This window comes from Canis lupus, chromosome 14 (genome assembly GCF_003254725.2).
Source record: "Canis lupus dingo isolate Sandy chromosome 14, ASM325472v2, whole genome shotgun sequence".
Taxonomy (NCBI): Eukaryota; Metazoa; Chordata; class Mammalia; order Carnivora; family Canidae; genus Canis; species Canis lupus.
In genome coordinates, this window is record NC_064256.1 from 3,918,659 (window position 1) to 3,932,708 (window position 14,050).

General features: G+C 44.6%; 1 protein-coding gene across 1 annotated transcript; it reads left to right on the top strand.

The window, feature by feature from the left end:
• Positions 1-492: 492 nt before the first annotated feature.
• On the top strand, positions 493-1,665 carry LOC118350535 (uncharacterized). The gene is made up of 2 exons (XM_035698271.1): positions 493-560; positions 621-1,665. The coding sequence occupies exons 1-2, from the start codon at positions 493-495 to the stop codon at positions 1,663-1,665; spliced, it is 1,113 nt and encodes a 370-aa protein (XP_035554164.1).
• The last annotated feature ends 12,385 nt before the right edge of the window (positions 1,666-14,050 follow it).

A 14,050-nucleotide genomic window follows, 5' to 3' on the forward strand; every position in this document is an offset into this window, starting at 1 on the left:
CTGCATTAGGCGGTGGAGCTGCCCGGTGGGTCCCTCTGCGCGTCCCCCCTGCTGGCCCCCGCACAGGGACTCCCTCGTCTGGGGGGGGCGCCCCTTCTGCAGCCCCCGGTGCCTCCAGTGGACGGGCCGAAGGGGGGAGGGGGCGCCTGGTAGGGCGGCGGGAGGATCAGGTCCTCGGGGAGGAATCCTGCAAGGCCGGATAAAGGGGCACTTTTGGTCTCCTTCTTGGCTTTCCGCAGGCCTAGAAACTTGGCAGGTCCTGCTTTGGGGGGTAAAAATGGCTTTAGCCAAGGAGGGGGATGCTCCATCATGTCCTGCCAGGCCAGGATGTAGGGCACCTGGTCAGGGTGGCCGACGGGTTTGTCCTTGAACATCACGGCCTTACCTTAAGATAGTAGGTAGGTGGAAAGTTCCTTCTTGGGCCGTCCCGCGGCGAAGGTTGGCCGTCCGGACAGGCAGTAAGTTTGAAATCTCCGTCCCCTTATGTAAGTTATGACAGTTAACAAAGACACAGTAACACAGACAAACACTCCGGTGCAGCCGCAGAGACAAAACAGAAAGTAACCCGAAGGGCTGGCAGTCAGCCCTCCTTACAGGTGAGGACCCCGTCCCCCTTACAGACGAGGACCCCGTCCCCCTTACAGACGAGGACCCCTCCCCCATACAGACGAGGACCCCGTCCGCCTTACAGACGAGGACCCCTCCCCCATACAGACGAAGACCCCTCCCCCATACAGACGAGGACCCCTCCCCCATACAGACGAGGACCCCTCCCCCATACAGACGAGGACCCCATCCCCCATACAGACGAGGACCCCGTCCCCCTTACAGACGAGGACCCCTCCCCCATACAGACGAGGACCCCTCCCCCATACAGACGAAGACCCCATCCCCCATACAGACGAGGACCCCTCCCCCATACAGACGAGGACCCCTCCCCCATACAGACGAGGACCCCTCCCCCATACAGACGAGGACCCCATCCCCCATACAGACGAGGACCCCGTCCCCCTTACAGACGAGGACCCCTCCCCCATACAGACGAGGACCCCATCCCCCATACAGACGAGGACCCCATCCCCCATACAGACGAGGACCCCTCCCCCATACAGACGAGGACCCCTCCCCCATACAGACGAGGACCCCGTCCCCCATACAGACGAGGACCCCGTCCCCCTTACAGACGAGGACCCCGTCCCCCTTACAGACGAGGACCCCTCCCCCATACAGACGAGGACCCCGTCCCCCTTACAGACGAGGACCCCTCCCCCATACAGACGAAGACCCCGTCCGCCTTACAGACGAGGACCCCGTCCCCCATACAGACGAGGACCCCTCCCCCATACAGACGAGGACCCCGTCCCCCTTACAGACGAGGACCCCGTCCCCCATACAGACGAGGACCCCTCCCCCATACAGACGAGGACCCCTCCCCCATACAGTCGAGGACCCCGTCCCCCATACAGACGAGGACCCCTCCCCCATACAGACGAGGACCCCTCCCCCATACAGACGAGGACCGCGTCCCCCATACAGACGAGGACCCCTCCCCCATACAGACGAGGATCCCGTCCCCCATACAGACGAGGACCCCGTCCTCCAGGCAGGGGCAAGGGACGTCTCCTCAAGACCCCGGGTCGACGGCCCGCCAGCGCGTCCACCTAAGCCAACGCCATCCAATACAGGTTGGAATTCCTACAGGTAAAAATATAGTATAGAGCTCTCAGAAAATATGGGCGCAAAAGGTGGAAAAGGTTGAGTGCACTCAGCAGACGTGAAACCCTCCTGATGGATAGGGTCCTGGGGGTCTCTCGGATCCGGACGAGTCCCCAAATGTTGTGCCCAAGATTGCGAATCCGAGAAACCACCGAGGAGCCGACACCGATGCAAGTACATGAGGGTTTATTAACAAGCTGGAGCTTGGGTCCAAGTCCCTGCTCTGCTGTGTCGGGTGTGCTTGGACCCAAGCTGGAGGACATGATCTCAGAGTCATGAGGGTGAGTGCCAAGTCTGGCTCCATGCTGAGTGCGGAGCCTGCTTTTCTCTCTCTCTCCAGGATGCCTTTTGGCTCAGCGGTTGAGCATCTGCCTTCAGCCCAGGGCGTGATCCTGAAGTCCCAGGATCAAGTCCCACATCGGGCTCCCTGCAGGGAGCCGGCTTCTCCCTCTGCCTGTGTCTCTGCCTCTCTCTCTCTCTCGGAATAAATAAATAAAACATTAAAAAAAAAAAAGATTCCCTCTCTCCCTCTTCTTCTGCCCCTCCTCCCTTGCTCATGTGTGTGTGTATGTGTGTCTGTGTCCGATGCACACACACTCTCCTAAAAAAAAAAACAAAAATCAAATAAAACTTCTGGATATGAAAATTACAATGTTTGAGATGAAAAATACGCTGGATGGGTTAGCAGCAGATTAGACATTGCAGAAGAAAAGATTTGTGAACTTGAATACTAATAACAAGCAGCGCTATTCAAAATGAAACACAGAGAAAAAAATTTTTTTTCAGAAAAAAAATTTTTAATGAAAAGAGCTTCTGTGACCCGTGAGACAACTTCAAGCAGAAATAAGAAATAAGAAAAATTAAGAAGGGATCCCTGCGTGGCGCAGCGGTTTAGCACCTGCCTTTGGCCCAGGGCGCGATCCTGGAGACCCGGATCGAGTCCCATGTCGGGCTCCCGTTGCATGGAGCCTACTTCTCCCTCTGCCTGCGTCTCTGCCTCTCTCTCTCTCTCTCTGTGTGACTATCATAAATAAATAAAAATTTTTTAAAAAGATTAAAAAAAATTAAGAAATAAGAAGGAAAGATCTATTGACATATGCATGAATGAATTTAAAAATAAATATGTGGGAGAAGTCATTAAAAAAAAGAGTACATAAGAAATGATTCCATTTATATAAAATTCTAGAGAAAGCAGACTAATTTATAGTAAAGAAAAAAGGTCAGTCATTGCCTAGGAATTGTTAGGAAAGGCTACAAGGAGAATCAAGGGGAAAGGGAAAAGGGCAAATCGGAACTTTTGAAGATAGTGGGTACATCCATTGTGATTCTCAGAGATACCAGGCAAATACTAACTGAAAGAAATCTGCTTTATCCATGCTAATATTGGGTGAAATAAATGCTGAATACACAAAATTACTGTTAGAGATAAAGATGATCACTTCTTAATGATATGATTACAATTACCAAAAAGATATAGTAAACTTTAACTTAATATGTACTTAATATCATCTCAAAATATATTAACCAAAAATGGACAAAACTGAAATGTCCACAATTTTACCAAGAGATTTGAACACCCTCTCTCAGAAATTCACTTAAAAAGCAGACAAAAATCAGTAAGGATATGAAAGATTAGAATAATTAACAATTTAACAGTCTTTGCCTAATAGCACCCAGTAGCACAGCACCCAGCATCTTCAGTATGCTGACACTTTTCAAGGACCCGTGGATAATTTACAAAAACTGACCATGTGCTAGGACAGAAAAGAAATCTCCGCATATTTCAGAGTATTGATTCATATAGAACAGTGTTGCAAGTTGCCTTCTCCAGAAGTATGTCCAACTCCTATCAGTGATTGGTTGAAGTCTGCTCCCTGGATTTGGGAGAGGCAGAGAAAGCTCTTCAGGCAAAGTCAGGCAGGACAGGCAGTGCGAAGTTGGATCAGAGATGAAGCTGAAGAGGTAAGGGCAAGGGGATAACCACATCTGCCACACCACAGAAGGGAGGTGAGATGGGGCGTGGGGGGATGAAAAACACATGGACGACCCTTTCCAAAGATATCCCAACTCTTAGCCTCTATTCCCCTTAATAAATTTGCCTTCTCTTACCTTGCCTAGAGCTGGGTGATGAGCCAGTGCTGCTGGCTGGAATGTTTTCACCACCCCTTTTGGCGTGTCCGCTATCTACCTGGTCTAGCAGTGCAGTGTAGAATGTCAAGGTATTTTGCACCTATAATCATGAGCTGGGGAGCCTGAGCCCAAATTCTGAGCCAGGAAGAGTCCTATTTTTATATCCTATGATAAATCCTTACAATTCTTTGCCCTTCCCTGTTTCCTCCTGAGGCAATGGGCAAATCTCTACTCCTTGAAACCCAGAATCCAATGAAAACATCTATAGGTTGGCAAATAGGGAGGGGAATTATAGGACAAATTATAGGACTGGGAGGGGAATAGGAGTTTCAAAATCTTTGGAAAGTAATGGAGCATTAGTGATATTTGAAGCATATGGCACAAGTTCTTTTGTTATTTCTCAAAGGGCGGAAGAAATTTGAGTGAGAAAGGAAGTCTTCTAAATGCTGGAGTTGATTGTAGTCTGTATCCTGTAATATATCCATCTGTGCAGCAGCTCTCTTGCCCCTGGAAGCTTGCGTCCTACGCACAGTCCTCCCACTTCCCCAGTCAACAGTTTAGAGAAACTTTTCATCTCAAGCCCAAAACCAAAAAGTTGGAGAGATCATTTTCACAATCTGTTCAAACATCAACAGACCAGAACAACTTAATCCTCCAGAACTGCTGGGCAAAAACAATGCTGCCACCTCCAACTGAGAGCTCACATCACTTCTATCTAAAGAAAGGTCTCCCTGTCCTAGCTCTTGGGGTTGGGTAGTTGATTCTTTCTCTGCAATTTGTTTCTCAGATACATCACTCTATTCCCAATTCCTGCTTCCTTTGGTAAGGGTTCCATATGGCTTATCTGAACCGTAGTCCCCTGGAAGATTTTCTTGCCTCCCACCACTATCTCACCAACACTATGTACCCCGTGTTATCTGTAGTCAGGATAAGCCATTTAAAATACCACTTTCGTTATTTCACTGTCTTATTTGGTATCTCACTCTGGTGCTTTTTTTTTTTTTTTAAATCTAATGCCCATCCTGGCTTTCAAAAGGCAGCTCTTTTTTATCTGTCTGGAATAACCTGTCCCTGATTTTTTTTTTCTGTCCCTGATTTTTAATGTGTATCCTGTGCTCTCCATTATCTGGTCTATTGCCCCAACTCATGATGCTTTTTCTTGCTCTCACATGCACATGCTCTCACTATTTCCTTCCTATACACCACGAACATCTAAACATGACTAAATGAGATGATATGTTTAGAAGAATCTACCACTCTACCTGACGTAATCAATCTCCACAAGTTGCTCCCCTCCACACAAAGGGCACTGATTTCTACTTAGGGCACCCCAGGCAGTGTGAAGTCCTCCACCTCAGAGGGAAGAGGCAGAAAGGGGAATTGGTTCCTAACTTTAATGAATAGGGGGGCCTCCAAACCAATCAGTCTAAGAGCCCTCACTCCTGTTACTCTTTCATTCCATTGTAATTTTCTTCATTGGCTTTTCATCGTTTGAAATGACCCATTCATGGACTTGTTGACAGTCTCTGCTTCTCCCCTAGGTTGTGGTCCCCACCAGAACAATGCCCTGTCTATCCTCATCCCCCACTTCATCCCCAGCACCTGTGTCTGGCACATAGCAGGTGCTCAAGAAATAGCGGTTGAGGGGCACCTGGGTGGCTCGGTTGGTCAAGCACCTGATGCTTGGTTTTGACTCAGGTCTTGATCTCTGAAGGGGGAGATGAGCTCCCTTGAGGGCTCCCCGCAGAATAAGGAGTCTGCTTCCCCTCTCCCTTTCCCTCTGCCCATCCCCCCTGCTCATGCATGCTCTCTCTCTCTCTCTGAAATAAATAAATCTTAAAAAAAAAAAAAAGGAAATAATAGGTGAATGAATGAATGGATGGATGGATGAGTCTATTTCATGAAGCCTTCTCTAATAGGTTGGCTAGCACTGATTACTCACTTTCCTGACTGATAACTTAGTACCTCAGATTTGACCCTTGATTAGATCAAGTATGGCTGCTCACTGAACTTGTCTGCACTTACTTTTCTCTACACGCAATGTGGGGGCTCAAACCCACAACCTGGAGATCAAGAGTCATGTGTTCCACCAAAAGAGCCAGCCAGGCCCACTGGATATACTTTTTGTTACTTCTTGTTGGTAGGAATTTAAGCTTGGTGCTTTAGATCACTGATTTTGGAACAAGATAGAACTATATTTTAATTCCATTTTTTAGCTGAATGATTTTGAATAAATTCCTCAACCTTTCTGAACTGGAACAAGGTAAAAACAATACTTTTCTCAGATGACTGGTAGAAGGAATCAATGAAACTGCATGTAAGGAGTTGGTAGACAGCTTTGGACATAGTGAACACTCATTAAATGCCAGATACTTTTAATTTTAAAAAATCTATGCAGAATATATAATGTATATTATAATGTAATACATTTTTAAAAGATTTTATTTATTTATTCATGAGAGACACACACAGAGAGAGGGGCAGAGACACAGGCAGAAGGAGAAGCAGGCTCCACGCAGGGAGCCCGATGTGGGACTCGACCCCAGGTCTCCAGGATCAGACCCTGGGCTGAAGGCGGCGCTAAACTGCTGAGCCACCCCGGCTGCCCTATAATGTAAATATTTTTAAATATGTATTTTTTAAAAGAAGAATATAACGACCGTGTGCCCACTACTCAGAATCAACAACTAGTATTTCATCATCTTTTCAGATTTTTTAGAACACATTATAAACACCGATAAGTCCTTGGGACTAAATGCTATTATGGCTATGATTATGGTTATCATTTCCACCCAGAAATGCTCCTTGAGGATAATAATCATGTCATATATCTTTTCCATTCCAACTCCTTTAGAACAAATGCCGGTATAGGTACTCTAGGAATACTCATTGAATTAAATTGAGATGAGAGTTTATTCACACTGTAGAAATCTGATTTAAAGAGGATAAGAGGCTTCATGATTGTCAGATCAAGAAAAATCTTCAGTGTTTCTAGATTATGTATAAAAGATTTTATTAGGTTTATCAACCTTGTGACAAAACTGAAGATAAATTCTCTCCCTGTAAGATCTCAGAGAAACACTGCAATTTAAAAAGGAACCAAACAGGGGGATGGGACTCACATTCCACTCCACCTAGAAAGCCTTTGAAAGCAGCACCCAGCTAGCTAATAGGAGTCAGAAAGGCTTCCAGCAGGGAAGAGATGATTAAGAAGACACTGGTCTGTTCAAGGCAGTTTCCTTTTGTGAACCAAATGAGAGGTAGCAGGTTTCTAGGTGCTTGGCAGCGCCAAGCCTGGCTGGCAGCACTGAACAAAACCAACACCAGAGCAGGAGTCTGAAGATGCATCCAGGTCTAAGTCAAGCTGTCACCAATTCACTCCATAACACGTTCCTTGGTCCGCTTTGAGCTCGGGCTTCTAGCATTCCTAACGAATTGGTAGGAGCAGTTGAGCTCTTGGGTCCCTGTAAAAGTTCTAAATATTGTGATATTCTCAGTCCCATCTGTTCCTGAATGAGTCTGGCTCCTGCAAGGTTTAATGTCGTATTAGTTATCTATTTCCATGTAACAAATACCCTAAAACTTTGTAGTTTAAAACAACAAACGTTTATTGTCTCAGCTTCCGAGTTCCAGGATCCCAGGATGACTCCACTGGGTGCCTGGCAGAGGCTGCAGTTAGTTCAAGGCTGGACAGAGGGGTAGTCTGTGTCCAAGTTCATTCACGGGCCCCTTGGCAGGTCTCAGGTCCTCGCTGGCTGGTGGCAGAGACATCAGGTTTTTGCCATGTGGGCTTCTCCATAGAGCTATTCAAAACATGGCCACTGGTTATTCTCCGAGAGAAAGGGAGAGAGAGAAAGAGGGAAGGAGGGAGAAGGGAGAGAAGAAGGAGAGGTAGGGAGAAGAGAGAACAAAGACAGGGTGTGCCCAGGATGCAAGCCAAGGGCTTTTTCCTAAAATCTCAGAAGTAACATCCTTCACTTCTACCCTATTCTCATTAGAAGTGAGTGAATGAGTTCAGTGTATGCTCAACTGGAGGAGCTTAGCAAGGGCATGTAAGCCAGAGGGTGGGGATCCTTGGGGCCGTCTCAGGGGATGCCCACCACAGAAGTAGAAATGGAAGCACAATTACATGGAGATACAGGACCAGGTGGACTTTACCTGCTGGGGCCAGTGATGGAGACACAGGTAGGATGACCAATTCATCCAGCTTGCTTGACACTCTTGTTTTTAGCAGTGCTGATCCTGCGTCCCAGGAAACCCCTCGGTTCCTGGCAGGTGGGGACACTGGGTCATCCTGTGGGCATTCTGGCAAGTGCTCGCTCTCCATTCCAGGATGTGCTCCGCCAGTATGGAGGAACTGCTCTCTCTCTCGCAGTGTTTCTGCACAGATGGAGCCAATATTACTCCTGGGACAGTGTCTACGCTGAAACGGGCCATGTGTGACTTGCCACAATCGGAGGGATGTTCCTAACTTGGCAGCGTGTGCCTTCCCTGGGAAGACCTTCTTACCGAGTGGTATATAGTTTATTGTGTCATGCAGGGCATTGTTGCTAATGCCACTTTGGCTGGCACTGGGGCTGGTGGATATTGGCATGTTACCCTGCAGCAAGGGCACCATGCCATCGTGACAGATGGATTCGTGTGCTGGCATGTTGTGGAATCAACAGGTCCAACGAGTGCAGAAGTGACAGGCTAGAAAGGCATTTCAGAAAGTCGAACTCAGATGCAGCCCTAGGAGGCTTTAAGGATATTGTCAAGGCAGTGCTAGGAGATGAGTTTCCTGAAAATGAAATGAAGCAGACCAATGTCCTTTGAAAAGCTTTGCAAAAGAATTTGTCATCAAAGGAAAGTTCCACCCATCAGTTTTTTTCTCTCTTGGTGGCAATGAATGCCCATACAGAAGATCATCTCCTTCCCACTAACACAACGAATCAGAGCAAAACAGAGACAGAAAAGGGGAAGAGAGCCTCTGAATCTAACTGAGCTTTCAATTCCCCCTCCGCTTTGCCTATTTAGTTGTGCCTATATGGCTAGACCAGGTGACGAGTTAATAGAAAAATCCTATGGTAAAATCTCCTCTAAGAAACCTTTTGCTAAAAATAATAACTTATCTCATACATTATTACAATTTTTTGCCTGAGAGTCATCCTCATTCCACTAGAATGTAATTCAATTTACCGTTGTAACTATTACTGCCTGCATTTTCCTTAGAAACCTTGGGAAATATACTCTCTGTGAAGAGAAATAATAGCAGGCATAGAAAAGGAATGATTTTTAGTTTCAATGCAATGTTTTTCTTAGCAATAAGAAAGGTGGGATAAAGGGCTCATCAGGCAAGCAGTGCCCTAGACTGACATGGATATGTTAATAGTTCCGGTGGCTCTGATATTGGGATTCTCTGAATATCTATCTGTATCAGACTTTCTTTGGGCCGCTGTGGGGAAAGGAGACAGAGATTGCAAATAGAAATCACTAGAAGTTGGAAGACTGGGAGGGGTATCACAGAATCTCAGCCATGGGGGATGCAATTTCTCAGGGTCTATTACTTGTTCTCTCTAAGGCTTTCTTATCTACAATCCTACCTTACAGAGGAGATAGGGAAGGTGTCATGAGCCCCACTTTATCCATGAGGAAAGGGACGAAGAGAATGAGCTCCAACCAGATATGTGAAGCCCTGAGATCCTGAAGTCCTCACTAGAACATGACCCAATGAGAGCTGAACCATGTACCATTCGGTGCCTGAATTCTCATAACTCAACACTTGACACTCATTAAACAACCTTCTTCATTTTATAGTGTAACAAAGGAAAAGATGCCATTTTCCTTTTTTAAAAAATAGGTTTTAATGTTATTTTAGACAAAATGCATACAACAGAAAAAGCATTTGATTTCAGGTCAGAAAACTTAGGTGTGGGTCTAAAGCCACCATTCAATCATTATTGGGCTTTCTTTCCTTGAGGTATAATGGACATACAACTTTAAATTAGTTTCAGACGTTCAACATAATTATTCAGTATTGACATATATCACAAGACGATCCCCTCAATACGTCTAGTTAAGATCTGTCACCACACACTGGTCCAATTTTTTTCTTATGATGAGAAATTTTTTTGTATGTGTATATATATATAAAGTATAAATTTTATATGTAAATTTTATATTATGTTATATTAAAGTTTAATAAATAAATTTAAAATTAATATAAAATGTACATATAAATTATATATTTTTTTATTTTATTAAGGTTTTTAAAAAATTCCAGTTAACATACAGTGTCCTATTAGTTTCAGGTACATGATATAGCAATTCAATAATTCTATACATTACTCAGTGCTCATCATGATAAGTGTACTGTTTAATCCTCATCATCTATTTCCCACATCCCTCCACCCCCTCTGGTAACCAACAGTTTGTTCTCTATAGTTAAGAGTCTGTTTTTTGGTGGGTCTTTCTCTCTTTTTTCCTTTGCTCATTTGTTTTCTTTCTTAAATTCCACATATGAGTGAAATCATATGGTGTTTGTCTTTCTCTGGCTGATTTATTTGACTTAGCATAAAACTCTCTAGATCCATCCACATTGTTGCAAATGGCAAGATATTCTTTTTTTCATGTCCGAATAATATTCCATTGTATTTACATACCATATTTTCTTTATCCATTCATCTATTGATGGACACTTGGGCTTCTTCCATAACTTGGCTCTTATAGATAACGCTGCAATAAACATAGGGGTGTATGTATCCCTCTCAATTAGTGTTTTCATATTCTTTGGGTAAATATCCAGTAGTGCAAATGGGTCGTAGGATAGTTCTTTTTTTAAAAAAAACTTTCTGAGGAATCTCCATACTGTTTTCCAGAGTGGCTGCACCAGCATGCATTCTCATCAGCAGTGCATGAGGATCCCTTTCTTATGATGAGAACTTTTGAGATCTATTCTCTTAGGAACCTTCAAATATGCAATGCAGTAGTGTTACCTATCGTCACTATGTTGTATATCACAATTGCAGGACTTACTTATTTAACAGCTGGAATTTTATAGCCTCTGACCTCCCCCCAAAATGTCATTCTAAATACCTTTCTTTTTAAAGAAAGTTGAGTGCCAAGGAAGTTTTTGGTAAGGATGCAAAGTTAGGAGGCTGCGAGTTCCTCTAAATTGTTCCATGGGATATAGAAAGCTGGGAGAAGGGAATGCTGAGCTCCAAATAGCTGGAGAATCTGTTCAACGTTCTAAGGAATTTAGAGGAATCTTTATAAAACTTTGTTGACTGAACTGTTCTATAGATCTTTCCTCTGTCTTATCACAAAATCTGTCATGACTTATGCAACTTGCTGGTGCTCTTGGAGTTTGAGTTATTATAGATGTGTTTGTTTGTTGCACTCTTTGGGGAGGTGGGGATGGTGCAGTAAGGTGCTGAGGTGACAAGATCAACCTAGGCCACCGTTGTCCACCCTAAAGCAGCTCAGGAGTTTGAGACATTAGACATGGTCAGAGGTGATGCCACAGAGTCACTCAGGAAATAAGGGCTATATTTATTTATTTCACAGATCAGGAGGGGTGAAGAAGACCCCTGGATGGTCTAGCTCAGGAGCAGGAATAAATAGGACAGCATTCTGAAGGTTTGTCCTAGGAACATCTTCCCTTGATTGACCCTAGATAGGGAAGAGCAGGACAACATACCGAGAACAGAGAATAGCATATCAAGAGCCCTTCCAATCCAGGCTACTTTTTCCTATTTTTTCTTCTATTTGCATAAAGGGAAATAAGGAAACTTACCTCTACTCAGTCAATTATTTGTTTGGCCACCTCTGGCCTAGAATCTATGAACTAATGCTTTCACCACCAAAGCTTAAAAACAGCAGATGGTATTAACCTCTACTTTAAAACCAAGCAAGTCAAACATATTACCAACAGAAGATTGAAATAAGAGTCTCTGCACCAGTCTCTTACTGAGAAAATGAGCTGTTGTAGTGGCTGGCAATTAATCAATTTATTTTATGTGGGATTCAGAGGCACCTATGCTTTCCATAGGCTGGTAGCACATTGAATGTTTTCTGAACAGACAAGCAGTCCTTTGCCACAGCCGAGCTGGACTTAAGGAGGATGTCCAGAAAAGAAAACATGTTGTCGGCATTGGGGTGGGTCCCATCACTGTCCCTCTCCCCAGAGCCTGATGCTAGCTCTGAGTAGTGGAGAAAAACTGAGCTCCCAATTGCCAAGGAAACATCTGTGTGTACTGCAGCAAAAACCCTGTACTCATTCCCTCAGCTTTTTGACTCATTGCAGGAATCTCATTATGGACTCATTTCATCTCTCCGGGGAGCAAGCTGATGGAAGACACTGTTAAAATTGTATTTCAGTGTCTTGAACCTATTTAAAGCAGACTGCTGGGAGGTTATTATCCTTCCTGTCGTTAAAAGTGGAAACAAGGCTAACAATAATAATATTTTTATTGAGCACTCAAACCACAAATATTTATTGAATAAGTATTGTGTCTACCTAGCAACGTATCAGGCACTACTAGAGCTTCAAAGCAGCTTGGTATCTCACCCCTGTTTCAGGAAATTTATAACATAGTTGGAAGACAAGCTCTATAAAACATTTTCAGTATGGTTGGGCTGTGGAGTGGAGAGATTCAACCCACAGACACAGAAGATCTGGATTCTAGCTTTGGTCTAACCAATTATTTATTGTGTGGCTTGGAGGGAGCTCTGTGGGCCTCAGTGTTCTTACTGCTAGACTGAGAGGTTTATCCTACATTATGTATTTGCCAAATATTTATTAAACATGTAGGTGTCAGGCATCATACTGGGGTTACAGAAACAAAATAATCCACATTTTAATGCGAGCTGCGGATAAATCAATAAAAGATTGCAATATTCTTTTCAAGGTAATACAACAGAGATGCATTTGTTATGTGTTTTACACATTCATGTAGCACCTACTGTGCGCTATGTCCTTTTTAGGTGCTTTGGGAAACATCAGTGAACAAAATGGAGAAATGTTTCCTACCGTCAGGGGGTTTATATTCTAGCAGGGAGGAGATGGAAAATAAATAATAGCAAGTAAAAATAAGTAATTGTCCACCCAAAGGTGGTAAGTATGAGGAAGACAAAATAAAAGTAGGCTTGGTGGGATCAGGATTGAGCGGAGGATGTGTCCTGGAGAGCTGAGAAGGTGATTTTTTTTTTTGAGAAAAGAGTTGGAAAGGAAGAAGTTAATCATGCAAATAGCTGGGGAAAGAGTGCTCTAGGCAGAGGGCCCAGCACAGGTGGTATTCGAGAGGTGGTGAGGAGGCTGCATGGGCTGTACATGGGCTGCATGGGAGCAGAGCAGAGTCCTCGAGGTCAGAGAGATGGAGGAGGGTGAGTGGGGGGAGACCATGTTGGATCCTTTGAGATCCTGGAAGGATATTGACTCTTAACTCTTCATGAAGGGGGAGCTTCTGGAGGGTTCAGAGCAGAGAAGGATAGTCTTTAACTTACAGATTGAATGGCAGCAGAACCTGACAATGCTACAACCCCAAGGAGCTGGGACCATAGCTCAAGCGCTGTGGGAGTCTTGTAAGCACTGCAGTGACATTTCCCTACTTGAACTTTATTTTAACGATTTTATTTATTTATTCATGAGAGACACACAGAGAGAGCATGAGAGGCAGAGACATAGGTAAAGGGAGGAGAAGCAGGCTCCATGCAGGGAGCTCGATGCGGGACTCGATCCCAGAACCCTGGGATCATGCCCTGGGCTGAAAGCAGACGCTCAACCACTGAGCCACCCAGGCGTCCCTCTACTTGAATTTTATAGGGTTATCTCTGGGAGCTGTGTAGAGGGTGGGCTGGAACCTGAAGCCTGGAGGGATAAAAAGAAGCCTCTTGCCCCCACCCCGGCCCCACCAGCTTTATTGAGATATAACTGACATATAACTCTGCATATAAGTTTGAGGTATACCACTCACTGACCCGATATACTTGTATATTGCAAAATGATTACCACTGCAGCGCAGCTAACACCATCGTGTCACGATTACCATTTTTTTTTGTAGTGAGAACATTTAAGATGTACTTTCTTAGCAAAGTTCAAGTATACATTACAGTATTATTAACTCTAATCACCATGCTGTCCATTAAATCCTCAGAACTTAGAAGTCTTGTAACTGGAAGTTTGGACTCTTTGACTAACATCCCCTCATCTTGCCCCGCTCCCTCC